The sequence below is a fragment of the Podarcis gaigeae genome (assembly GCF_964106915.1).
Source record: "Podarcis gaigeae genome assembly, chromosome: 2".
NCBI lineage: Eukaryota > Metazoa > Chordata > Lepidosauria > Squamata > Lacertidae > Podarcis > Podarcis gaigeae.
Genome location: NC_139679.1, coordinates 35,601,680 through 35,628,883, shown reverse-complemented (window position 1 = coordinate 35,628,883; position 27,204 = coordinate 35,601,680). Strand labels below are relative to the sequence as shown.

Here is a 27,204-nt window from a genome sequence, read left to right as displayed (position 1 = left end):
TCCACTAGGATATTCAGGGATTAAAGCAAGTTTATGAAAATAGCAACACAATTTTCCTGTTCATATTTGAGGATTATGTAAATATCCTTTCTTAAAACATCAGTGATGGGTTTATTCCAGAACCAGTGTGCTTTTCTTTCTGGACATTTGAGATCAAGGTGCGTTAATTTGGAAAGTGAAAAGAAATTATCAGTGAATATTAGTAAAGTGTACAGGTTCAGTTTCCATGTAAGGTAATGAGGAAATCTGATATTTTGTAGTTTTTTATTAGTAGATAGGCACACTTCAGTGTAATAGCAGTTTAACATATGCATGAATGACAATTTATTTAGTGGGATACAAAGAGAAATTATGGAGTTGGTACAAGAAAACTTCAGCTAACATCCGGGAAAGTAGGGACCTACTTTGGGTGATATCTGGTGCAACAGAGATAGAATGGTTGTACACAGAAATCTAACAAGGATTAACGTGGCTAGCCCATTAACCAAATGAAAAGGAACAATTGAAAAGGCAGAGAGATTTGCTGTTTAGCAGGACCATGTAAATCATAGCAATGGTAACTTGATGGAAAGTGCGAATTGGCTAGCTGGAGATCTCTGCAGTCTCCCAGGCCCGGCGGCCATTTTGAAAAGACAATACCCTCTTCACGAGCAAGAGCAATGCTCGCTGCGCCCAGCGGGGCGCGCGCACGTTGGGCAGGGGCGCGGACGACGCCCCTGGGTGCGCGCACGCACGCAGCCATTGCCTCCTCCCTCCACCGTTCTCTTCCGAGTTATGTAACGGCGCTGCGCGCTCTCGCCCCGCCGAGGCCCAATGGCGAGCGGACTGGAGGGGGAGGGGGAGGCCGTGCGTGCGCGCTCTCGCAGGCTCAGGCGCGGCCCCGCGGCAGTGCGTGCGCGCTCACTCGCCCCCTCCCCCAGTCTTTCTGTCTCGGCCGTCGCGGTCGCCTTTTTTCATCCTTCCGTCCCCCCACTTGCTCGCGTGAGGTGCTCGCAGCGGACCGGCCCCCGCTGAACTCGCCATGGCTGACGAGAAGCCCAAGGTGAGTGAAGACGGCGGGGAGCGGAGGCAACGGAGCCGGCACGGGCGGCGGGGACGGAGGCGGCGCAGCGTCGGCTCTGCCGCGCCGGTTCTTGCGCGCCATTTTCCACCCCCTCCCCCTCTCCGCCTTAATCGGATTTCTTTCTAGGGGGAGGGGGAGGAAGGGATGGGGTGCCCCCTCGAGGAGCTCGCTTTTCCTTACAGCGGCGAGCCTCCCTTGCCCCTGCGGAGGGCTGCGGAACGGCCCCTTCCCTCTCGGGTTTCTGTTGTTGATGTTGTGGCCCCCTCCCTTTGCAAGAAAGAGGCGCTAGTCCCTCGTGTGGTGGGCGCCGTCCGCAGCTTTATTGACCGGCGAGGCGGATGGCGATGGCAAGGCCCCTCTTTGTGTCGCTTCCTTCCTGGCCGCCCTGCACGCTGCTTGCTGTCCTCCCTAAGTGGCCCCTGGGCGGCAGGTAACCCCTCTTTCTCTTCCCGCGGAGGTAACTGGCCTCTGGGTGGCCTGGCTTTTCCTTTTCCTCCTTCCTTGCTTCCCTCCCTCCTTTTCCGACGTACGCCTCGTTTTAAATGTGACTTCGGAGGCGCCAAAACGTTGGCTGCGCGAAAAACCCCTTTCCTCTCGCGGACTCCGCGGGATCCCGCCCGCCGCTCAAGGCGGTTGAACAGGAACGTTACTATTATTTTTTTTACAAAAGGGGGCGACGGTGGTGGTGTTCTGTGCGTGCGTGCCATTTAGATGGAGTTTGCTTTGTGTGCGGGAGTGTGCAAGGGCGAGATCGGAGTTGTGGGGCTTCGCTGCTGCGCCTTCCAGGAGCTCTCTGCAAAGCCTTGCAGCGTGAGGGCCCCGTGGCGCCTGTGGTTTTTGTATTTTTGTGCGTGTGTCTTAGGTGCATCGGAGGTAGGCCATAGGGAACGTCTGTTGTGTGGAGTCGGGCGTACTGTGAACTTAATGGGATGGTCATAGTCATGGGTTCTTCAAAGGTACGAGTTGTTCCATGAGGCTCTGAGCTCGTAGCGATCAGAAATAGGGAATGTTCCTAAGGTCAAACGATGCCCTTTTAAGTGGCACCCCAGCATACCTGCATAGCTTACAGTATAGTATGGAGGAACCTTACCCAGACCCAGACTAGTAGGTGCTATGTACTTTTAAAAAATGGTGGGCATGCTTGCAAAGTAACTTTTTGTTTCTTAAGTTCCTTAAGATAAAAGCTAAAAAGCTGGTGGTGGTAGTTGTTTTTTAACCCTGTTCAGTGAGAGAAGATAAGCACATTTTAAGATACATTATTTTTCTTTTCCTCTTATTTATTATATTTATATCCAGTGTTTCTGCCGATTAATTAAAGGTGGATTGCATCCCCCCCCCAATTTGATCCCCATAACAACCCAGTGAAATAGTTTAAGGCTGAGACAGTAACTAGCTCAATAACACCCTGTGAACTTTATGGCAGAGGAGATTTGAACCCTAAACCCAGATCCAAAACTTGGCTAAGAAAATGTCTTTTTTTTCCAGTGGTGGAGTTATTTTAAGAAAGAAAAAGAGAAGTAGTTCTGTTCTCATTATGCTAAAGGGACAGAATAAAACAATAATTGCATGCATTATGAGGCTGTGCTTCAGAGTTGTGTACATAAATGCACTAGAACAATAACTTAATGCTTGCCTTTAGTTTAAATAAAGCAAGAGAGGTGTTGGTAATTGTCAGGTCTGTAGCTAAAGCTCCAAGAATAGCTGTAGCTTTCCTAAGAAGGATAAAATTAACTATTGTGCTCTTTACAGCTGCATGCTGCTGCCTTAACCTTTAAAACTCTTTCCCCATATAGTAAGTCAAGAGCACTTTGGCTCTTAAATTCATCATTATATGGTGCTGGTCAGTTTTATTGGGTGATTTAAAATGAAATGTCTGAGTAGGTAAGCCCCACTGAGCTCACTTGTGCTTACTTCCAGGTAAGTTTGTGTAGAATTGCAAACTTAATGAGGTTTGTTAGTTTTAGTATTGCCATGTATTGTTGTGAATCTTGTATAGTAGATAAATCAAGTGAAATCTATGTTTAGTTCAGAACACAAAGCATAGAAATAGTTGCAGTGATCTAATTGACCTGGCTACTATGGACCATTTGTTAGTTGGCAACAGCCCACTAAAACCACTTGGTAACGAATGATATTTCTGAAACAGAGCTGTAGTGGCTAGTCTTTGAGAACTCTGGTTGTGATAATGCATATTGAACTTGAGGATTCATTACTAGATGGATAACTTTAAAATCATTATGCTTTTTCTTCCCTTACAGGAAGGTGTGAAGACTGAAAATAATGACCACATTAATCTGAAGGTTGCAGGGCAAGATGGATCTGTGGTGCAGTTTAAGATTAAAAGGCATACACCACTTAGCAAATTAATGAAAGCCTATTGTGAACGACAGGTGAGAAGACTGTATGAATACTCAAAGAAACATTTTGAGGCACCTTCATGCCTATTAACCCTGTAATAAAAGGTAAAGGTACCCCTGCCCGTGCGGGCCAGTCTTGACAGAATCTGGGGTTGTGCGCCCATCTCACTTAAGAGGCCAGGGGCCAGCGCTGTCCGGAGACACTTCCGGGTCACGTGGCCAGCGTGACATCGCTGCTCTGGCGAGCCAGAGCCGCACACGGAAACGCCGTTTACCTTCCCGCTGGTAAGCGGTCCCTATTTATCTACTTGCACCTGGAGGTGCTTTCGAACTGCTAGGTTGGCAGGCCCTGGGACCGAGCAGCGGGAGCGCACCCCGCCGCAGGGATTCGATCCGCTGACCTTCCGATCGGCAAGTCCTAGGCGCTGAGGCTTTAACCCACAGCACCACCTGCGTCCCAACCCTGTAATAAACATGTACAATTGTACATGTAATGAAAGTGCATCCTTTCATGATCTTCAGTACAGAGGTACCTCTGATTAAGAACTTAATTCGTTCTGGAGGTCTGTTCTTAACCTGAAGCACCACTTTAGCTAATGGGACCTCCTGCTGCTGCCGCGCCACCACAGTACGATTTCTATTCTCATCCTGAAGCAAAGTTCTTAACCCGAGGTAATATTTCTGGGTTAGTGGAGTCTGTAACCTGAAGCGTATGTAACCTAAGGTACCACTGTACTCTCAAGGAAAAGGTTCATTCTCAGTTAAGCTTTCTCCATAGCTCCCACCTATTTAGAAGATAAGTGCTACATTCCTTTTTGAGTTTTCCAGCTTGGTGAACGAAGCAAAAACAGAAAAAAAGAGAAGAAAGCAAGTCTAGGCATTTTGGTGCTGATAGTTAACTTTTACAGTATTTGCTTTTGTATTGTTTGGAATAATTTTATTATAGCAGGTTGTGGTACTATTAAGTTATGACACCTGTTTTTGCAGTTGAGTTTGGGGAAACTTATGCAGTGTTTTCATCATATGGTCTGTTTTCCCACTCTTCTGGCTTGGAAATAAATCTGCTTCAAAAGGTGCATGCTTCCATATTGCAGCTTTAGAAAACTTAAGACTACCACAACCTAGTAAATAAAATGGGAACAATTTTCATAGTAATAAGGCAATGTAAGAATATTAACACAAAACATTTGAATATTTTGAGATTTTGTACATGTCACGGTGAAGTTGGTCTCTGAAGTTAGCTTGCTCTACCACTTGTTATTAACATGGTTAGGGCATAGCACTTATATTCACAAACTTTAAATATGATGCAAGTTGTGAACAATAGTTATCCTGTTAAGTTTTCACTGAAGGACTGTGAACAGACTTCACCCTAAGGTTTGTGCTAGACTGAGTGCTTACACTGCAGTCTTCTCAAAATTGTGTTGTGGCTTTACCATAGAGTGGTAAGCTAGCTTTGTCTTTTGCAGAAGCTTGTGTCTTAAGCTGAGGATGAGGGATAATTTTTGGATGAAAGAAATTGTTGGTCATTCTGCGAATACTTCAGTGAAACATTCAACCTCATTTTAGTAGACTTTCATGTAATTGTTGAGGAGCAAGAACATGGCAGTCTTCCAACATAATGCTTGCTAAAGATATTCTACAGTGGTACCTCGGGTTAAGAACTTTGCTTCAGGATGAGAACAGAAATCGTGCAGTGGCAGCGGGAGGCCCTATTAGCTAAAGTTGTGCTTCAGGTTAAGAACAGTTTCAGGTTAAGAACAGACCTCCCAAATGAATTCAGTTCTTAACCCGAGGTACCACTGTATATCCAAGCATCACTAAACACTGAAAGTATAATACAAAATATGCAAATAAATGATGAGACTAAGGTGTAGCATTTCATGAGGACAAAGGAAAAAAAATGGTAAGACAGGATCATTGATGCATTGGATCAAGCAGGTACATAATTATGCATGGTACGCAGCAGAGGTCCACAAGTTCTTGCTATGGCAAGCATAAGTAGCCCCAACACCTCTGATGCACAGTGAGACAATCTCTTTTTTGTCCCTATATCCACGCTTGGAAGGAGAGATGGGACTACTTTGTGCTTTGCTGGGCCTTCCCAATGTTATGGAAGCACTGCACAACAAGGATGAATTCCAAAGCTGAAGACTGTTCCTGACCCATAGTGTATGTCAGATTCCTTCCCATGTTGCAGGAGTAAGAGCTGGATGCTTATTGACCCCGTGGGCTAGGCTTGACAGGGCTGACCACCTATCAATCACCTAATATGTCACAGTGATGTCCTGTGACCTGTTTTTGCCCATGCATTTGATATCAAACCATAAGAGCAAAGGCATGATGTCTTGCTACCCCTGACCCTTTACCTGCACCATGCCTGATGGCTTGTGATTTCAAGTGCAAGTAAACATTGCCTGATCACAATGGCTACACAGTGCAAATGTGGAAGTCTTGTGGGCCTCATTGCTGCCATATTGAAAGGTGGGCACATACCTGATTACTGCAAATTTGACTGGAGAAAATTGTGGATGTGAGAAGGTTTTGTGTTTGTTTTTTTTTAAAAGTCCTAAATTGCCAGTCTTCCCTATGAGAATCTGTTTCTAGCCTAAAATGTGGAGATTAAAAAAATATAACATGGTTTAGAGAAAACCTCTAAGCAGTTTAATTAAAACAGCAAAATAATAATAATAATAGTAGCATTATTAGTTCTAAAATGAGCACACAAGAAATGTAGCTTTGGCCTTTGGTGCTGAAAGTAACAATTGGGCTAAAGTGCAGTATGTTACAAGTGACAAATTTCTACTTGTGGTAGAATGTGTTAGTTCATGTTGTTAAGTGACAGCCCTAAAAGTATGCAGCAAAGCAATGGGTTAAAAAGGGCAGAGCAGTTTGGATTTACAATATATGGGCTTAGTCATGATAGTTTATTTTACTTCTGGACGAACTGGAAGTAAGGACCAGTGCACACTCATTCAAGGTAACAATGCTTGTACCTAAGGTTCTATCTCATCTTCACATTGTTTCAAAAACATACCCAAATAATAATTAGGCATATTTAGTATGCACAGCCTAATAGGATCAGTTCTATAACTTTTCAAGATTTCTAGCCCATGTAACAGTTTGGAGCAAACCTTGGCTTCTATTTTGGTAATTGAAGCTTCCTAGTGGCCAAAATGATGGTATAACCAAAAAAATGAGAGAGGAACTGCACTTAAGTGGAAAAAAGATAATTTAAAACTTAATATACAGCCTTGACATATCTTACTCGGAAATGCTTTTGTTGTGCCTTGCAGAACTCATAAGTGCAGAAACAGCGGTTTTGTTAGATGTTTGCAATGCAGTGCAATAAACCTAGAAAAATATTCTTGTTTCTCTGCTTTGGCTGTGGGTGAAATTCAGTGTAGCATTATTACAAATACTCTGACTGCAGAAGCATTGCCACTTGCCAGATGGAACTGTCGCCTCCCCCCATGCTGTTTGTGGGGTTCTACCACCAGCAGCCAATTTTGAGGGGTGGGGAGGGAGAGACCTGTCATACAAGAGGAAGTCCTTGCACAGGGCTACCACTAATGGGGTACATTAAGTGAATCCTGCTATCCTTCTGAAATGTCAGTCCTTCTGAGACTTGCCACCCTAAAGTCTCATTCAAGTTTACTCCCAATTGTGATCTGAAATCACTGCTTTTGGACTTGAAAATTTATCTAGCATCTCCTACATGCTACCAGTAGGGGCACTTCTGAACACCTTTATTACACAAGCAACACTTAATTTACCGCTCAATAATTGTATTTTGGTATACTTTTCGTAAATGCAAAGATTGGTAAAATAAGTATGGCTTGTGGTAGCTGTTTGGCTCAGCTGATAAGTAATTGAGACTCTTTTTTAAATTTGTATTTATGTAGGGTTTGTCAATGAGGCAAATCAGATTCCGGTTTGATGGGCAGCCAATCAATGAAACAGATACACCTGCACAGGTAAGAAAAAAGCTGCCAAAGTTTCTGCTAGAGTGAAAACAGAAAATAAGAATACAAATATCAGCTACGAAATAGTTTAATACTAAATCTTATCCATGTTAATAGGTAGGTCATGCTGATTTGCAACTAACACTGTGGTATGTAGAACACTTATTCAGTTAATTGCCAAATGCAACAATTTTTTAATTTTTTTAGATTTTATGTCTCTAGTTCTTGATAATCGGGTTCTGCATGCAGTTTTCGACAACCTAAAAGTACAATTTGAATTTTACCCAATTCTCCCTGTGCCATCCTAATACTTTAGCCTTCATTGCAGGTGTGTAGGGAGTTTTAATCTGATCCCTGTACAGTAATACATTATTATTGTTACGGATTCACCATCCTGACAAGTGAATAGTACAATTCTTCTGTCTTAATTACAGAAAATGCACTTAAGTTTACTATAATTAACTCTGGATTATTAATCTCTGTTGGCTTCGATTCAAAAGTGTCTTGCACAAGTGGAAAGAAGACACTTGCATGCAGACAAGATAGCCTTTCCTGAATTCTGTCAGTCTTCCCATCCTGCAGTAGTGCTCTCCCCTTCCCCCCGCATTCTGGAGGGGCCTTTGCTCCCTATGGAGTGGCTTTTGAGAGACACCTGGGACTCCACTGGGAAAGATAAACCAGAAAATCCCCATTGCACAAGCTCTGTGCCATTTGTGCTTCTGTTGATCCAATCCATTGAGTCTGGCAGTACCAACAGAATTCAGTTCACTCACTCTGTAATGCAACCTTGTTTTCTAGTTTAGGTACATTAGTGGACTTCGTGTTACAACCACAGAGCAATCTTTAGGCTCTTGTATTTGCTTGTAGTTCTCTTTAGAGCAGGAGAAATGCAAATAAAAATGTTTTGATTGTGTCATTTGTTGTATTTTGAATTGAATTTTAAATCTTTTCAATGCAGTTGGAAATGGAGGACGAAGATACAATTGATGTGTTCCAGCAGCAGACAGGAGGAGTCTACTAAAAGAGAACCAAACTCCCTTTCCCACAGACAACACATTCACAATTAGAAAAACGAGACTTGGTTCAGCCACATCTTGACTACTGCAGTATAGCTTTCTCTCTTTGATTTCCTTTCCTATTCCTTCTATTGTACATAACGTAACTGGTGTATGTGCACAGACATGCATATTTTTTTTAACTAAATGGCCAATGGTATGTTTTGATCAACATCATATGGAGATGGGGTGGTAAAAACAAACTGGTCTGTGAAAATGCCCCATTCCTCCATGGCATGCTCCTCTAACTTTTATCTTTATATTCCAGTAAGTTATTTTGCTCTCATTGTTGAAAAACAAAAACCTTGCATACCTTATTTGATTGGATAATTTCAATGTTTTTCTTTTATCGTTGTACAACCAAGGACGATTTTATAACTTTTTTGTACGTAGCTGTTACATGTAGAGCAATCTGTCTTTAAGTAGGGGTAAATTACTCTAAACAAAAATTTGATCTTGGATAGTTTTCCCTTCAAGTAAAGCGTCTTGTTGTTTAAATAAACTTCTTGTTTAAAATAAGCTTATTTTTCTGTGTTGTGATAACATTTAAACTTGGGATGAGTCAGCTGATGTGGCAGACACTGAATCCACTAGTTACTTGCTGTTTCATCAAATTGCTTGCCCAGTTATTATGCTGCCCCCTACTGTCTAGAGCAGAGTAAAATTGTCAGAGGCAGAGAGACAGACTTATCCTTTTTTAAAAATAGAATAGCTCTTGTACTGGAAACCTTGGAAAGAAATGCCAAGGTTTCTACAATAGATAGCCAGATGAAAATGTTTTGCTTGTGTTTCATAGAATCATAGAGTTGGAAGGGACCACAAGGGTCATCTAGATCAACCCCTTGCAATGCAGGAAACCTGTCCAACGTTGGGTCAGACCCATGACTGAGATTAAGAGTCTCATGCTCTACCAACTGAGCTATCCCAAGTATATACAAAAGGAAACCAGCTGGCACGAACCTTTATATTTGTGTATAATTGACAGACTGTTCTGAAAGACTACGGTCAAACAATATGTAATGTGGGTGATCTGTGGCTAGGTTTCTTCGAGGCTTTTTAGTGATTATCCATCCTCACACAGCTACTTTGAAGTGCTGGTGAAATGTTTAACCCTTTTTTCACATACAGTTTCCCTCACATTCCCCCTATCTAAAAAGCAACCCATCACCCTGCTATTAACTTTGTGGGGAGAAATGCAAGATGGAGGCTTTATGGAGAGGTGGTTTATGGGTCTGGAAGATAGAGACAAATTTCCGGTTCTGGATGGGGTTGCACTCCTCTGGAAGCAGGTATAAAGCTTGGAGGTATAGTTAGTAGTGCCTTTTACCTGCTTTCTCTGGAACAACTGTTTTGGCCGCATCAGGATTGGGCTGGCTCAGCTAGTGGTAACCTTGAGACTGGATTCCTGTAGTGGGCTATATGTGGGGCTGCACTTGGGCCTGGTCTAGAAGCTCCAGCTAGTGCAGAATGCAGGGACTAGGCTGCTGATGGTGTCAGATGGCCAATAGCATGGAACACCTCTGCTAAAACCTCTGCCCTGGCTGCCCATATACTCCTGGACTAGGCCTGAACAACTTTGGGTCCAGGATATCTTAAGGACTGCCTGAACCTGTGATTGGTGATCAATCAGTCAGATCATCCAGAAGAGCGCTGTTAGTTGTCCCACATGTTAGAGAGGACTGACTGGACTCCGCTAGAAGATGGACATTCCACATCTGACCTGTGGAATAAATACTATTTCAGGAGAGATTTAGCAGGCACTCTTAGTACTTTCATAAAGATCTTTTTATGCCATTAGGACCTGCACAGCTGTTAAAACTTTATTGATTAGCTAGTCATTTTCATAATCATTTTATATTGTTTTTATGGTGTTTTATGTTTTGTTGTATATATTATTGTACTCTGCCTTGAAATATGAGTTGGCGGCATATAAATAAATGAATAGCTTGAGAAGGCTGATTTAGATTGGGGGGAAATAGCCTAAGATGAAAGGGGATGAAACCTCATTTCTCCTATCTTTGGAGTAGTTGCTTGGGATCAGTTATTAAAAATAACTGGATAGTGGATCTCCTATGTCACATTAGTTTTGCCTACTTAAGTTCATAACAAAGTAATCTGTAAAATATAAAGTACTGTTCCTTACAATAAACTGCTGTTAAGTTATAAAAAAGGATAAAGCTATTACATTAATAGAGGGCTCAGTATTTACATGTTTTTCATCTGCTAGGGAGTAAAATATGGTTAGGATATTATGAGATTATTTTACACATTTAGTAATTAAAACAGTGCTCTCATCAAAAACAACAGTATACCTTGTGGAATGGGAAAACAGACATTGTAGTTTGTTCCAGTCTTGTAATCTTTTATGTGAATACAACATTGGGGTTCTAGCATTAGTGTGAAGGCCTAATTAGTGCTCAGAAGTTGTTAGTGCAGAAATTGCCATATATGCAGTTGCCTTCCTACTTTTTCCAGAACCCTGCTGCAGCTGGGCAGTTAAGTTACTCTTGTTGCCTTGTGGAGATTCAGGTAAGCTGCCATAGGAGGCATAGGACCTGGTGCAAAACTGGCAGCCCACGGTCATAAGTTGTGATAAAGTTGAGGTATCTAGTTCAGAGCAGCCAGGTTTAAGATTGTAATTTTACTGTAAATATTACTGGTTCTGCTTCTGCTGTTAAAAATCCATGGTATGGGGCTTCTTGAGACGAGATGGAAGGAGAGGCAGGAGAGAGGCTTCAGCATCCATTGTCATAATTTGAGTTCTACGCATGCTGATGAAATCCAAATTTTAAGAATGTCCTAAGAATACTGGGGTATATTTTTTAACGTATTTTTAAATTTAAGATTTTGTCTCCATCCGAAATTGTATAGATTCACCTGATAGTATGTACTTATAAGTATTTTAAAACAAGGCAATCTCAAGAAATTTATTACTAAAATGAAATTGTTACTGTCTTGTTGGAATGGAGTTAAGCAAGAGCATCTGTATTCCAGAAATGTTATGCTTATTTACTTTTGTACTGCCTTTCTGAAAACTACCAAGGCAGTGTATTAAAAATAAAAATGTGATAAAAACATTGCAAGTACTACTAAAAGATACAGAAGTTCAAATTAGGAAGATGTGCCTTGACATATTTTCTAAAAAACAGGGTGGTAAGGGGCGATATTAGCCCTGAAATGGCATATACACTGCCCAGTGCTTCTGCATATGCACTGTGTATTTATAGGGTTAGCTAATAAATATTTGATAAATTGCATATGTACCATTCTGCAAACGTGAAGAGGGGTATGTTCAAAAAATAACCCATCTGTTTCAAAGATTTAAATACATGGTCTGATGAGTTTAAGAAAGACAGAAATATATTTGTGTCAGCAGCAATGGGACATTTACCGTACTTGAGGAAAGTGTTGGATTCATGATGACCTATTTTTCCTACTTTATCATCTGGAATCGAACACCTACAGTTATCATTTTCTAGATTGATTCCCGTGGGCATAGCTTCCTCTCAGCCAAATGGAGTTGCTTTCAAAGGGATGTGGTATTCCAGTGCTTCTTCATGCCTGTTTACATCGCCCAGTTAACAAAAATACTATCATGCTTTATACAGATAATTAGGGGAAGTAACTTGTCTTAGTCTGTAGCACAGATAAAAAAACTTCTGAGAGCCCCCAGAAATTTAGTAATTTATGAAAGCAGCTACCTACTTAATTGGTGTGTTACGGGGTGGCCTCTATACAAAATGGGTGCCTGGTGCCAAGTAGGACCAACGGCAAATTCTGGTATGAAAGGATGGGATAGTGCAGATACTTTGTGTTGCTCTTTTCACCCTCCCAAGAGTAAGAGACTGCAGTCATTCACAGGAGAGGAGACAGGAGCAAAGGATGCCAAAGAGGGTAATTATCTGAAGACAACTTCCATGAAATAACAAGCTTTCAGGGAGTGTGGAGAGTTAAGTGTTTTGACTGGGTGGTTTCAGTTCCATCCCCCTTAATTTACCTTTACTGACACAGCCATGATCTCATCTCGTTACAGTGTTTCTCTCTCCCCCCCCCCCCCCTTAACTGAATGACTTTAAATAGGGAAAGGGACTGAGGAGACAGTACTCTATAAATGTGAGAAGCTAGTATTACTTGATAACCCTGCTTAAAGTGATTTCACACTGATTACCTTTTGCTATCGAGTCAGTACTACACTTGAGACCACCTTTTAAGTGTTCCCCTTCCCAGAAAAGTAAATGATGCACTTCCTTTGTACTGAGTAGGATTATGTCATATCATAGAATAACAAAACCTTGAGATAGAACTATAGTGCCCTTTTGGCTTTAATTTTTTTTTTTTACTTGACTGTTGCTTCATGTTCTCAAACATGCATGTACATGCATACTTTCATAGCTTTGTAGAATAAAAAGTCTGCTGGCCACTGATCACATGATAAATTGTCACCCTATTTTTCCTAGAGCAAAACTGAAGGTGCGTTTGGAGAGGAGTCCTCATCTAAAACATCAAAGTATTAAAAAAATACTGGCCTGTTTAAATGCCAAGTGCTTTGCAAAGCACCTGCCGGAACCTACATTTTAGTGAAAAGTCAAACACTCTGCTTTATCTCCCCCCCCCCGCCCCGAAAAAAAGCCAATTTTTCTTCATGCGGAAACCTGCCTATTTCATGCCCAGTCATGCTGCCTGCGTCGAGAGATGTCTGCTTTTTCCTTTCTACCTTCTTACACATCGTGGTTTTACATCGCAAAGCAATAATGTGATATCATTGTACTGCATACTTCTATATTCAAGTATTTTTATTTTTTGCCCGCTCATGCGGTAGGAATGTTAGCACCACCCAGTTCAATCATATCCTGGAAGCAGCAAAACTACGGGGCATTGTACTGAAGTAGTGAGTTGCCAGTGATTTGTTGTGTTGCGCGGTTTTGTGTTCAGTAGTTTGAAAGGGAAGAGCGGCACTTTCTTTTCATACATTATGGGGGTCAAACCCTGGACGTGCCAGGTTTATTTCAGGTTCCGGGGCGCGACCAAACACCTCTTCACGCATCCCTGCTATGCCACTCCCTATGAAGGGATCCCCTTAAACGGCTATCTCGTAAAGAAAGGCTAAGGAAGTTGTTATTGCCTCATGTGTAGCCCAGCCAATCAGCACCCAATTGATTTGAGTGGCAGCCACACTGTTAAATCGGAAACAAAGGGGGAGAGCGCTCTGGGACAACCAATAAGCGCTGAGCAAAAGTACCTCTCGTCCAGTCCAGCGGGGCGTGCTTGTGGCTGGACCAGTCTCCGGCACCCGGAGGCGGGACGATCTCTGGAGTGGCACGAGGCCGGCAAGTGAGACCGGGGGAACGGTTTTGAACTGTCCAATAGGACGGCACGAGCCATGACGGATATAAAAGGAGCTGCCAGCGCCAAGCGGCTACTGCAGTTGACGCCGGCAGTAGTACGGTGTCGGGTTGCGGGAATAAGACCTTCCGCTTACCTCTTCCTCGGGCGGCTCTTCACCCGGCTTCTTCTCCGCCATGACCACCACGACCACCTACAAGGGGATGGACCCCAGCGGGCGAAGCAGTTCCAGGTCGGTTTAGACCGTTTCCCGGGGACCGTTTCCTTGGTTTCATATCTATATATACGTCGCCGCTTCCCATCCTCCGCTTTCCCCCTTCCTTTCCCTGGACCGTGTGGGGAGCGGGCCAGAGCCCATGTCTCTTGGGTCGGCGGCGGTGGCGGTTCTTCCGTTCACACGTGGTTGCTGCCGGACACGTGAAGCCCCCCACCAACGCGGGTTAGAGAACAGGGTGTTGGGGAGGGGGGTCCTCCGGTGGGCCTGGGAGGGTCTTGGGGAGCCAGTTCCGCTTGGCAAACGGGGAATCCGGTTCGCGGCCGCCCGAGGCTTTTCCTGGGTGGCGAAGGGGTCCCGCACGAGGCCACTACACGGGTGTGGGCGCTTTCCTTCAGGCGCACAGAGACCGCGGGTGGCCTATTGTCATGCCGCGGCTCCGGGACTTTCCTCCCGGCGGTCCACACCCACACACCGCCTGGATGCGTCTCTAGGGCGGGTGGGCAGGCAGGAGACGCCTTCCCTTTTATGTCTGCCAGGATGCCTAGAAGACAGGCGTGGTGCCGTCCAGCTCTCCGCTGCTGGAAGTGGGGAGCCGGCGACCCGCTTTTTCTCTCCTTCGAGGCCTCGCTCGCTTTTCCGGACCTGTGTCGTACTTGCCTTCCCCTTTGTATGCTGCGATCGTCGGGAAGAAGCCCCTGCTTCTCGGCTTCGGAACTGCAGATTGTTGGGAAACGGGGAAATGACGCACCATATTGCTTGGGGGTGGGGAGGCTGGAGCTTTTATAAGAGGATAGTTTTATGGGGGGGGGTGTTTTTGTGCATGTTGAGAATAGGCCTCTTACACCCCCCCCCCCCAAAAAAAGAGGACTAGCCACGAGGCTTTAGTTTAGTACAGTACAGTACAGTACTGTCTGCTTTCCGCCACGACGGATAAGATTCTTTGGCTTGCGAGGGTGGGAGCCGCACCCAGCCCGGAATCTGCTCGGGGGCCGCGGAGCCTTTCGCTTGCCACAGCTTTTTCCCTTCTTCTCCCCAAAGAAACAGCTGCGGGGCGGGGGCGCGCTCTTGAGGCTGGGCTGTGTCAGACTCGCTCAGCAGATTGATCCGTGTGCTTCTGCTTCCCAGCCTAACAAAGGAGGCTGATACCCCTCCCCGATCAGCAGGATTAGGTGCTCCCAAAACCCTTTTGCGTCACCCCTGGCACCGTTTCTTGGCTTCCTTTTTGTCTGGCTTGTAGATCTAGGCAGTGAATATCTTTATCTGGCGTGGTTTCTGTAAGTGATTCCTCGCGCTGGGTGGGGCTTGAGCACACTTCTATTGTCTAGCATCTATGACCATCTCTACCTGTTAACTCGAGGCTTAGAAGCCGGGAGCAAGTCAGCAACTTCTGTAATCCTCTGAAAGGCTGTCTCTATCTTTGGTCCAACTTCTGCCTGCAGAGGAAGACTTGATCTTGAAAGGCATGAAGGTGTATGGAGCTTATTGCACGCTGTTGCTTTAAATGGATTAGATCTTAAGCATGTTCTGGTGCTGCAACTTTGAATATCTTTTGTATTGGTCGGTACTCTGCAGTGCTGCATGGCTTGCTTTTGGGATTACAAGGTGGGGGCATTGGAAGTGGAGGAAATAACTCTGGTTCTTCAGAACTGATTTTTGAAAAAATGCCTTTTTGGTGAACAAAGGAACTAAGTTGGGGGCTGAATTATTATCCGTTGCATTGCAAAATTGAGAGAGAGGCCAAGTAGTCATGTGGTTGGGAATCCAAAGGCCCCAAACTCTAATGTGGCACTCAGAGTGCCCCTAGTATATGTGTAAAGAGGTAGTATAAAGAGCTTGGCATAAGAAGTAATTGTTTTCTGCCTTGTTAGCTCCCATGGGAGTCAGTGGGAGAAGAATTAACTGCACCAGGTTCTGTCATGGCATAGACCATGGATGGGGGATCTTTTTCATTCCAAAGGTTGCATTTCCATCTAGGATACCCCTCAGGACCGTATGCCATTGGCAGATGGAGCCAGCAACAGATGTGGCAGGCAAGAGGCATTACAGTACAAGGCCTTGTACTTTTGGAAGATGCCCAAGGGGCAGATAAAAGGGCTTGGAGGGCCACTGTAGGCTCAAGATCTGAGGATCCTCATCCCCAGAGTAGGCTTCTGGCATGTCCTTGGAGTGGGGTGTTGGATCTGGTGTGTGTTGAGTCCATACCTTGCCCATGACTACACCCCATTTTTGGGATTTGCACAAATTGCACTCTGGTAGTAGAGCAATTTAGCCAGTGGCACCTTTCTGCAGTACAGTAGTACCTCGGGTTGCAGACGCTTCAGGTTACAGACTCAGCTAACCCAGTAATAATACCTTGGGTTAAGAACTTTGCTTCAGGATGAGAACAGAAATCGTGCGGTGGCGGCGCGGTGGCAGTGGGAGGCCCCATTAGCTAAAGTGGTACCTCAGGTTAAGAACAGTTTCAGGTTAAGAATGGACCTCCAGAATGAATTGAGCTCTTAACCCGAGGTACCACTTTAGTCAGCATTTACATGGGCCTGTTTTGGTTGGTAGGCAGCAGTTTCTTGCTTCCTAAGACCCCCTCAGTTGACAGACAGGTACCCTAAAATGTCTGTTATAGGAGGAGGAAACAAAGGTCTATATAATCAATACATAATCAATACATTTTAAAAGCTAATTTACCAGCTTAACAAAAGGTGACACAATATGCTTTTTTAAAGTAAGTTTTTAATTTGACTTCTATAACATCTTAAATTCCCTTAAGCTGGAGGAAATTCTGTAGTGCGCCATATTTGTATATCATTTATTTCCAGCTTATTGATTTCATTGCGCGCGCACTCCACACCAGGAGTGGAGAACTTGTGTTCTCCAGATGTTGCAAACTACAGCTGCCATTATTTACCTGGGCTGGGGATGATGGTTTTGGAGTCCAAGTTCAGCTCTAGCGGAACAGATTGTACACATCTGCAGTAGAAACCAACTGAAGCAGTATTTTTTTTTTTAAGCACTTGTACAGACACCTCTGGTGAATAAGAATAGCCTCCAGGCAACAAGACTGGAAAGGTTTATTACACTTGTTTCTCTGCACACACCCTTCTTTTGTGCCATAAATGACTGAGCACATATTCAATAACACACTGGTTTCTTTCTTTGTAAGACAGTAGCTATTGTACAAGGCAGAAGTCACATTTGATAAACGTAAGTTTGTTAATGCCTGAAAGTTTTTTCCTCCCCTATGTCTGGTTGGTGGTTGTTAGTACTACTGCCCTACGTTTTATCCAGGATTGTCTATCAAAATGGCCTACAATTAAATCTACTGAAAGATGTGATTTGGAATTGGGGAGGTTTCTGTGGTAGCGTTTTCTAGTCACCAGCAGTTTGTTTGTTTCATTTGTATCGCACCTTTTCTCCAAGGAGCTGGGAAACCCAGCCAGATGGGCAGAGTATAAATAAAATAATAATAACAATAATAATAACAATAATAATTAATAATAATAAATAATAATAATAAATTTGGTGGTGTATATTACTCCCCTCTTCGTTTAATCCCCTCAACAACCCTGTGAAGTAGGTTAGCCTGAAAGGCAGTGACTAGCCCAAGGTCACCCAGTGAGCTTCAGGCTGAGTGGGGATTTGAACCCAGGTCCCAGGTCCTCATCCAGCACCCTAACCACTATGCCATGCTGGAGGTAAGCATGAACTCGGGCATTAGAGTTCAACACTCTAACCACTACACCACACTGGCTCTAGTCCAAGTTCCAGGCTCTTGCCTCTAAGGGAAGGGTGGCATAAAGGATCTGTAGGTGCACTCTGAAGCTAGCTGATGGTAAAGGCACCGAAGCAGCCCTTCCATTCATTCTTTAGCTTTGTCTGGTTGACTGCTGATCCCTTTCCACTTTAGTTTGAAACATTCCTGCATAAAAATGAGTTTCATAAGTACTCTCCCTTTGTGGAGTATCTCCCATTGGGGAACATATGAGATTTAGGTAAGCTTATGACAGCTTCCTGTGTGTGAAGATATTAAATACACATTGCAAGAAAAATGGTGATGGTACATGGATTCCCTCACAGAAACTACTGTACTTCTTTTAAGAATAATATATGTAGGGTTCCTTCCAGTGTTTGCGTTGAGTGTTCTCTTTGCACTCAGAGTCGGGTTCCACCCACCTGTCGGTTGTTAAGGAAGATGAGTCTTACTTTTAAAGTTTGGTTTATCCCTCATTTCATTTAGGAACAACTCATATGATATAATGTGTGGACGACTTCCAAATTGCCTTGGATTGGATTTATAATAGCACAGCTCATGTATGGGTCAAAAACCTTACTTTGTCACAGTCACTTGTTATTTAATTCAATAGGTTGCCTTAATGAAATGACTGGTAATTGTTGGGAGGTACAACTTTCTTGTCTAGTCTGATATGTTTGCTCTTGGCTGTGTGCTCAGAGCATTCTTAAACGCATCTAAAATAGGCTTCTATAGAAGGTATGTATGCTAAACTCCCACGAAATTGTGCAGTCATATGGAGGATGGAGCAAGCTTGTTTACTCCTGCTCTGGAGTCTAGACCCAAAACAATGGATTCAATTTACAAGAAAAGAGATTCCAACTAAACATCAGGAAGAACTTTCTTACAGCAAGAGCTGTTTGAGAGTGGAACAGACTCCCACGGGAGGTTGTGGACTCTCCTTCCTTGGAGACTTTTGAACAGAGGTTGGATGGCCATCTGTCATGTAGTTGAGATTCCTGCATTGCAGGGGGTTGGACGATCCTAGAGTCCCTTCTAGCTTACAGGTCTATGATTTCGTTTTCCTGATGTAACTAGTTAAGCGTGTGTGATTGGTGTGTACTAGGTAACTCCAACATACAAGGGACACAGACCCTGGCAGTGTTGATGATGCTTTGCCAGGAGGTGTGTTGGCTTTCCAACATCCAGGTGGACGACCCTGCCAAAGTAAGATACCCTAGTAGAATTCCTATTCTGCGAGTTAATAGGCAGGCATGTGAATTGTTTGCAGTATGGCCTAGAGATGTTAGCAGTGCCATAAGAGTATTCAGTGACAATATGCGCAAAGCTTAACACCTGAAGTGCACTATATTATATCTAACATCTAGTTCAAAGGACCTACAATGATACGCTCTCTAATGCACACTCCACCCTCTAATGCACACTGCAAGGCTAGCAGTGTTTAATGCTGCTGAAGTCAGGTATGAAGTATGGCACAGTGAGTTGCTTGTTGATCCAGACTATAGCTAAGGCATGTTATCAGGACAGCATGGTGATTAAAAATTGCTGATCTTAGATTTCAGATTCCTGAACTTTCCTCCAGTCTGACCTTGCCCTTCTTTGCTTCTTTCTCATAGATACTAAGTGCCCCACTTTTGGAAAGTTTCAGCAACACCTTTCAGTTTACTCTGAAAATAGTTGGGCTAACCTGACCCTCTGCCCACATCTGGCTTTAAAAAGTGTTGCATGTGTATGAGTGGGGCAACTGGTTAAGAATTCTGAATAGTCTGAAAGTGCTTTTAGAGGGCATTATGATGGTGACTACATTGTTGCCCCTAAAATGGGTTATGAGTACTTTATCTCTTGATGCCATGTTGTAACCACTTGTAATCATTAAATTGCAAATAAGAGCTTTAGTAATCTGAGTCAAATGAACATTCTTTAGTGAGCTGGTCGTTTATTTTTCTTTGTCTATTAATGGTAACAAGCTAGTGTGAAATGGACTAAAAGACTACTGCTTCTTACAGCCTATGTATAGCTACTTTAATGCCCTCTTTTTGCACTGGTAGGCTACACTGTTGATGACAATGCTGTAAACATAACTCTCGGGTCTCTATTTCTAGAGTTCTTCGTCCACCAGGTGGTGGTTCCACGTTCAACATGGGATTTGATCTGCCAAAAGAACACCAAAACACAAGAAGACACAAGATGGCATCCAATATCTTTGGGACTCCAGAAGATAATTCATCCCCCTGGGCTAGCTCAACAGGTGAAACAACTACTTCTCATTCTTTAAAGGGATGCCCATGGTTGAATATCTGGATTCGGGTTTTGTGACTGTGCTTCCTGGCCTTGTTTTGGAGCTGTAAAATAGTCTTTGCAAAACAAATTTAAAAATAAATGGAGAGAGGATAACTTGCAGTGTAGGCTTGTTTGTACTTGAATAGTCGCTGATGGGTGGAAGCATGAACTACTTCCTTGGTTAGGAGGAGCTGCAACATGTGGAAGTAGTGTTGAGCAATTTTTGGCTTCAGTTTATCCTGTTCACAATCTCTTGACACTGGGGCAAGTCCTAGCCTGTTTACATGCTAACTCCTATGACCCTGTTCTAAGCCGTTGTGTACTAGCACACCAGTGGCTATTTCACTTACAGAACTAGTTGCATGTACACGGCAGGCATTGGGAAAACATTAATGGTGTTGTAGTGGCAGAGAATGAGTAAATACTAGCATTCAATCTGTTTCTAATGTGCCTATGAGGGTGTCTCTATAAATGAAGAAAACTGCATGAAATTTCGATACAGAACAGGTCAAGAGGGTCATTGTTAGGCCAACTGGTTGAATGTGCAAAAGTACTTGTACTAAGCTTAAACTTATAGCAGATGTTCAAGATTCAGAAACATTTTGAATAGGGAGGTGTTGGGACTGTGCTAGATGAGGTATATGTTAAGAAGGTAACAAAGAATTTTTGGGCCAGTTCATTGTCTCTGGTTGTTGCTTAGAAATATTGTGCATGGTTTTATTACTTTGGGTATCTGCTTTATGTACATGTTACAGTGACCATTTATTCACAGCAGCCAAGCCCAGCGATGTCAGTGAAAATTCCGAAGCTCCTGGGTCACAAAGAAGAAATTCTTCTGATGCAATCTCTGGTGACTTCGTGGATCCAAAGGTAAGAGCTGTTCTTTTTGTAAATTGAGAATATTAAAATGGTGGCAGAGCTGCTCAACCTTCAGAGGGCTGGCCTTGCTCTTATTCTGTTACCTTCCTCCTCAAAGGTATACATGAAGATGTCCCTAGTTCTTGATGATTAGATTTCAAGCACAGTGCTGCTCTGAAAACACTGCCTCTGCTTGCCATTTGAAGCAGAACTCCAAAGACATTAGTAGCATAGCAGATTAACATAAGACTAAAACTCATAGCACTGCTGGATCAAGCCAGTGGCCCATATTCATCAGCATCCTGTTCTCATAGTGATCGGCCAGAAGCATAAAGTACCTGGTGTGAGTATTAGGAGTGTTTGCTTCCTATTGATGGGCACCTTGTACACTAGTTAACATGTGAACTGATAGTTGTGACTTCAGTCAACATGTATGAGTCTAGAGTTTCCTCTAATTTTAGACAAGGTGGATCCTATGTATGCTAGTGCTTTTTTGAACATAACACAGCTTAATTACCCACAAATTTTGGTTTATTTATCAGATCACTAGGTAATTTGTGATCATAGGTTAGCCTATACTAGGGATGTACTGCTCCTAGCATATTTTCATCCTGATTCTCAACTAGTGGTAGGTTGGTATATGTTTTGTTATGGGCCTGTAAGTTTCCTTTAGTGCACATGTTGCTGAAGTCAGGAAGTGACCTTCAGGAAACCACCCCCTTGGGTATGTTTGGTGGCCTGTTATGGGAGTACCTTCACTGGTAGGTTATTCTACATGGGAAATGACTGGATGAATGAGCCAGTCATTCTTGATGGAGCAGAATTACCAGCCCTTTGTAGAGGCTGACTGGAAGTAGGCAGCAGGGAAAATCAGTAAAACATATAACCATGCAGTGGTCAGTTTCTTCTCTTGAATGGGTATTCAAGTCTCACAGACACTTGGTTTCTTCTGGACATCAGCAGTTTCCTCCAGGTATGTTAGTATGCCTCAACTCACAGATTGGAAATTACCGTATATATTCAAGTATAAGCCGACTTTTTCATCACATTTTTTATGCTGAAAAAGCCCCCCATGGCTTATACTCGAATGAGGGTCCCTTCGGGCTGCTCCTTCCTCCTGCTCAACCTTTGCCACTGTCGGCAGTGGAGTAACGAGCAGCCCGAAAGCAGCCCTTTCGGGCTTTGGGCTTTCGGGCTTCCTCCGCTGCTGCTGCTGCTGCTGCTGCCACCTCCAGATTTGTGGTGTGGTGAACTGACTTATACTCTAGTCAATAAGTTTTCCCAGTTTTTTGTGGTAAAATTAGGTGCCTTGGCTTATATTTGGGTTGGCTTATACTCGAGTATATACTGTACCTGTCTTACAAATTGGAAAATGTATGCCCACTGCGATTGAGTTTTTTCCCCATAAAACTCAAACTACATTCATTGTTTCAGAAATTAGGTTTCTGCTATTGACAAATATGCTTACCTTATATTGGCTCAGCTAAAGAAGTGATCTTTGTTGGTTGATGTCAGCAAAGGTAGAATTAACATTGGCTTTTTTTTCATTGCAGGGCGGGGAAGGTGAGGCTCCCGGTAAGTACTTTTTCCTCCTTGATCTAAATAAGCGAAAAGAAAATTCATTTCCGGCTTGGGTGAATGTGTACACTGATGTATGTTGGAGTCTGAAAGGATAAATGTGAATCAAGATGACTTTTGAGTCGAGGTGTCTTCATAATGAAGACCTATCTGTCAGTTCTGTGGCCTCTTGGTCTTGCATAAGATTTTACCTGGTTGTAGTTCACACATGAATAAATGCAAAACATTTTAATTTTCAGGTGTATCTGGGGTGCACCTGCCACCACATACAATAAGTGAATAGAATGTGCATGTATACCTCAGTAGGCATGATTCATTGGAGATCTGTAGGGATTTGTGAATATAGAATGGCGTAAATGTGTCCAATTCGTGTATGTGTTGTGTATGGTGACAGACATGCTGAAACTAAGTTTAAGGGGAAATTGCTGCTAAATTACACAGAAAGGAGCAGAATGGAAATGGGAGGGGTGGGTTTTTTGTTTTCAAACATGAGGAACTACTAAGAGTGAAGCTAGAGAGAGGCTTCCATAGAACCTTTAAGGCTGAGTGTTCTTTTTACTCCCAATGTTGTGTGGTGAATAAAGTGTGTTTTCTGAGCTAAGCTTCCAGAGTTGTAATTTGCAGAGCCATAACTCTATGAGACCTACAACATAAACTGTACTTTGAGAAGGCTGTATGTGAGTGTGTGATGTGACTAGTGGGTTTGGGTAACTTACAAGTTGTCTACCAACTTAGGCAAGAGGCTTCCAACTTGAAAACCTGCCTTAACGAATTGGGATCCTTCTCCTAATTCTGTAGAGTTCCTATTGGTGGTGGTTTGTCTGCTAATGGCACAAAAAATGCCCCAGCTACCATGTGAACGCTCCTAGCTATACTAAAGCAATCCAGAATTACCACACTCATTTTGTTGGGGAAATGGAGTGAATAGAATGAAATTAGTCTAGTTTTCTGTCAAGCAGAACAGGTAGTCATGATGCTTAATGTATTGTGCACATGAGTAGCTTTTATCAGCTGTGAAATAGCACACCTCTTGTCTGGTAGCCAGTTGTCATTACTCACTTGATCTCTCTGCAGGATTCTTGTAGACCTTTGCCTTCTCTTAGCTGACTTTTTATATGCATGGGACAGCTTTCTAAGATGACCGATCTTCAGAATTTCAGCAGATAGCCTTAGCTGTCTAGTGCACACCAAACATAGTTAACCTCAATCAGTGTTCAGTGAAAATGTTTCTTATAAGAGCTGGATAGAGGGGTTTTTTCAACCTGTGGTTAATCATCCAGAAATCTGCCAGTTGAAGTAGATTTCAGAATCAAGGTCAGAGAGACAACCTGGCAACCTGAAAGTGAGATAAACCCCAATTTGGCACTCTCATTTAAAACCTACACCTTTTAGTCCAAGAATGGGATTGTAACATGCCACAGGAAGGGCAGGTGTAAGTCCACTGATAACTAGCAGATCTGGGCCTTGGGTAGCTTAATGTCTAATAGCCATTGTGGAAATGAACAGCAAAGGTGGCTGGATGAATTTACAGCAGAAAGATTATAGAAAGAGCTTGAAGATTGCAAGCAGCTATAGTTCAGAAACCTATTCTACATTAATTTTGAAAAATCTGATTTATCTGATTTGTCTTCCTGGAAATGTGATGGTATTAGGACAGTGAATTATTTGTATGTCGGCAGGTAGGAGTTCCTGAGTAAAGACTAAACAGTAATTGTTTTAATTACATGCATATGCAGGAATTCTATCCGTGCAGCCAGTCATTAGTGTGGTGTCTAGATTGTAATAACCAGGCCTGGCAGATTGTTTGAAAGCTTTGGTTGAAACATCTTTGGAAAAGCTGCATACCAAGGAGTTTCTAAACTATCTGGCTAGGATGTATGATGTACTTAGTTCTGTGGCCGAATGGCACATTAAATCCTGTTTGACATGCTGCCTGCATTCAGTTTCACAACACAACATTAATCCTTACTCTTCTGCATATAGTGTGTTCTGCTTTTGTTGGATCTGCTTACCATAAACAGGTGCTTCAATTAAGCAAATGGTTAGATGTGATAATAAGGCTCCTTGTGCAATGAATATTCCCCTAAAGTGCATATGCATAACATGGATTGACTGATGCTCTTTCCTTGCTAAATTCGCTGGCATTGACTTCTGTTTTCCTACTTTTAAAAATTGGGTTTTTTATTGTTGGAGACAAAAAGAAAACACAAGAAAAACAATAATGCCAAAATATAACAGTGGGGGCAATAAAACAAATTCATAATGCTACTATAGGACATCCAGGCTGACTGGTGTTGACCCCTCAATAAATCTAATTTACTCTTGGTACTTGGAAATACTTACACAGAAAAGGAAGTTGCTCGGGTCTGGTCTGATTCCAATTAAGTTGTGCTTTGCTATACATGCAGCTGAGGAATGGGGATCCTGTGGCCCTCCAGATGTTGCTAGAATCCTGATTACTCCGATCAGCCCCAGCCAGCATGGCCAGTGATCAGGGATGATGGGAGCTGTAGTTCAGCAGCATCCAGAGGCAACCCTGGACCTTTCCCAGTGACAATCCTGTACAAGTGAAGCCCACGAAAGATGCAAGCCCAGAGCAGTGTATCTGCTAGATAGAGCTGTTGGGCGGCAGTCTTTTCTACTTTGTTGTTTAAGATTTGCCACAGAGCCAGTGTTTGTCCAGCAATAAATTTGATACGTTGGAGATTGAAGCATTCCTCTTTTTTTCCTATTCCTCCTTTTCTAGAAAACACAGAGGTTGAAATAGAAGCTGCCTCTGGCCCGAGTGAAGAGAAGCCTGTGCCGGCTGCACCAGTTCCTAGCCCCGTAGCTGCAGCACCCGCACCATCTAGGAGAAATCCACCTGGCGGAAAGTCCAGCCTAGTCCTTGGTTAAACTTATTCCTCCTTTGCTCCTCCTCCTAACTACTTGGAACTCATGTCTGTCATCTTTGTTTTCCTTCCATGCTTGTGAACTGCACAACTTGAGCCTGACTGTACTTCTTCTCAAACTGTCATTAAAGAAGCACTTTATGTACTTCATCTTTTTTAAAGGAAGGTTTTTTCAACTTCTGTCTTGTCTCCCTTGGGTCTACTGGAAGTGGAATGTGTGATTTCTTTTCCTAGTGGTAGACGTAGAGCAGTGGCATTCCTATGCAGCCCATGGCTGATGGAAAGATTTCTAAGGTATATATATATATAGTAGTGTATCATAACCTAGGCTGGTTGGTTCTGAGTGTGTTAGATGGCATTTTGTCCTGAAATTTGTAGAAACCCCTTAGTTAGCTTAGAAGAAGGGTTGAAAGTCCAGGGTTGCACAGATCAGAAGACGGTTGACAAATGTACTCTTTCCTACCCATCCCTGCAACACATGCTAGTTGGTTATCCAAGGTATCCTTCAGTAACTGGTAAATGTCTAAAGCCCTGTTGTGCATTTCTGAACAGTAAGAGTCATGGTGCTAGCGATTACCATGCTGCCTTCAAACAAGAAGAATCTTGGTTCAGGCATATCAGATGGGACCAGTGCCAAATGACAGGGCTAGTGATTTGAGATGCTGTTCTGTTGCCCCAATATTGGGACTCACCTGAAGTCAAGGTGGAGTGGATCTTGCAGAAGTAAGTATTGGAGACAGGAACAATCTCTTTTAAGAGGCATTCTAGTTCAAACAATTCCTGTGCTATGCATGATCATGTTGGTGCTTGACCATGAGGTGAGAGTTTCATCCTTCTAAATGTGTGTTATATCTTGATAAAGCTGGATTGTTGCTTAAATAAAATATATAGAAATTTTGAAGCAGTGTCAGAGCTTTGTTTTCAGGGTCTGCTATGCTGCCTACTCGTCACTTGAATATCAAGTTGAAATCCACAAAAACGTGGAAGAGAAATTGGGTGGTTTCATAGAACATTTCCATATACACTTCCCAAACAAACAGCCATTGCTGTAGCAATGTTAACATGCTAGGTTGCTGCTAATTAGTGCCATTATACTAGAAGCGTAATCAAGTGTCATGTAGCCATCATGCTTTGCGGTATCTATGGAGGTATATCTGCTTTAAGAGATGGGAATACAGCGTTGATAGTTGTGAAACTAAATCACTTTCATTTGGCTTCTTACACATGTTAAGGGATGCTAAACAAGATCTCTTATTCAAAGGCTGCTGTACATAAAATGGCTAGTAATTACAGATGGAACAGTTTGACCATAATATATAAAACATGAAAATGGAACACATTTCAGAGGTTGAGTAGCAATTGGGCATAACAAATAAGTTTTACATCTTACATTGAACAGCACCCTCCTATCTTGAATACAGAGAATATTTTGAAAATGAGTAAACTGGTCCATAACTGGATAATATGCCATAGATCCAATACTGTTTTTAACCTGCCTAGTGTTTATTTAGCAAAACTATGTTGATGCATATTGTGCAAAAAAACAAAAACAAAACCTTGCTACCTCAAACGTGATACACTTTGAATGGGCTAGGATGCTACTTGCAGTAAGAAATGCTCAAGGCTGCCTACAACCTAAATTAAAATAAAAGGTCTTAAAAGGGCTTCATAGGGTGCTCAGATCATTGGTCCCAGTAGTTTCATGTAGAGGCATTAAACAATGAATTACAGAAGTCCTCCACACTACAGTCTGGAAGCACCAGGCCAAGAAGCACCAGAATGGGGGGGGGGGGCAGTGCCCTGTCTGCATAGCTCTTTTTGTGTGCTCCTGCTCCCAGATACTGATCTTGGT

The 27,204-nt window shown here is 43.0% G+C and overlaps 2 protein-coding genes across 3 annotated transcripts; both read left to right on the top strand.

Annotated features, from left to right (window-relative positions):
- The first annotated feature begins 714 nt into the window (after positions 1 to 714).
- Positions 715 to 8,959, top strand: SUMO2 (small ubiquitin like modifier 2). Its single transcript, XM_083728794.1, has 4 exons — positions 715 to 1,042; positions 3,322 to 3,453; positions 7,326 to 7,397; positions 8,344 to 8,959. The coding sequence occupies exons 1-4, from the start codon at positions 1,022 to 1,024 to the stop codon at positions 8,404 to 8,406; spliced, it is 288 nt and encodes a 95-aa protein (XP_083584920.1). The 5' UTR covers positions 715 to 1,021; the 3' UTR covers positions 8,407 to 8,959.
- A 4,856-nt stretch (positions 8,960 to 13,815) lies between these two features.
- Positions 13,816 to 26,253, top strand: JPT1 (Jupiter microtubule associated homolog 1). Of its 2 annotated transcripts, none has more exons than XM_083728792.1 (5): positions 13,816 to 14,015; positions 19,848 to 19,993; positions 20,798 to 20,895; positions 22,437 to 22,458; positions 25,208 to 26,253. In XM_083728792.1, exons 1-5 carry the CDS (start codon positions 13,960 to 13,962, stop codon positions 25,354 to 25,356), a joined length of 471 nt encoding a protein of 156 aa, XP_083584918.1. In that variant the 5' UTR covers positions 13,816 to 13,959; the 3' UTR covers positions 25,357 to 26,253. The 2 variants fall into 2 exon arrangements, with proteins under 2 accessions (XP_083584918.1, XP_083584919.1); XM_083728793.1 differs by having other exon boundaries at positions 13,841 to 14,015; positions 20,801 to 20,895.
- The last annotated feature ends 951 nt before the right edge of the window (positions 26,254 to 27,204 follow it).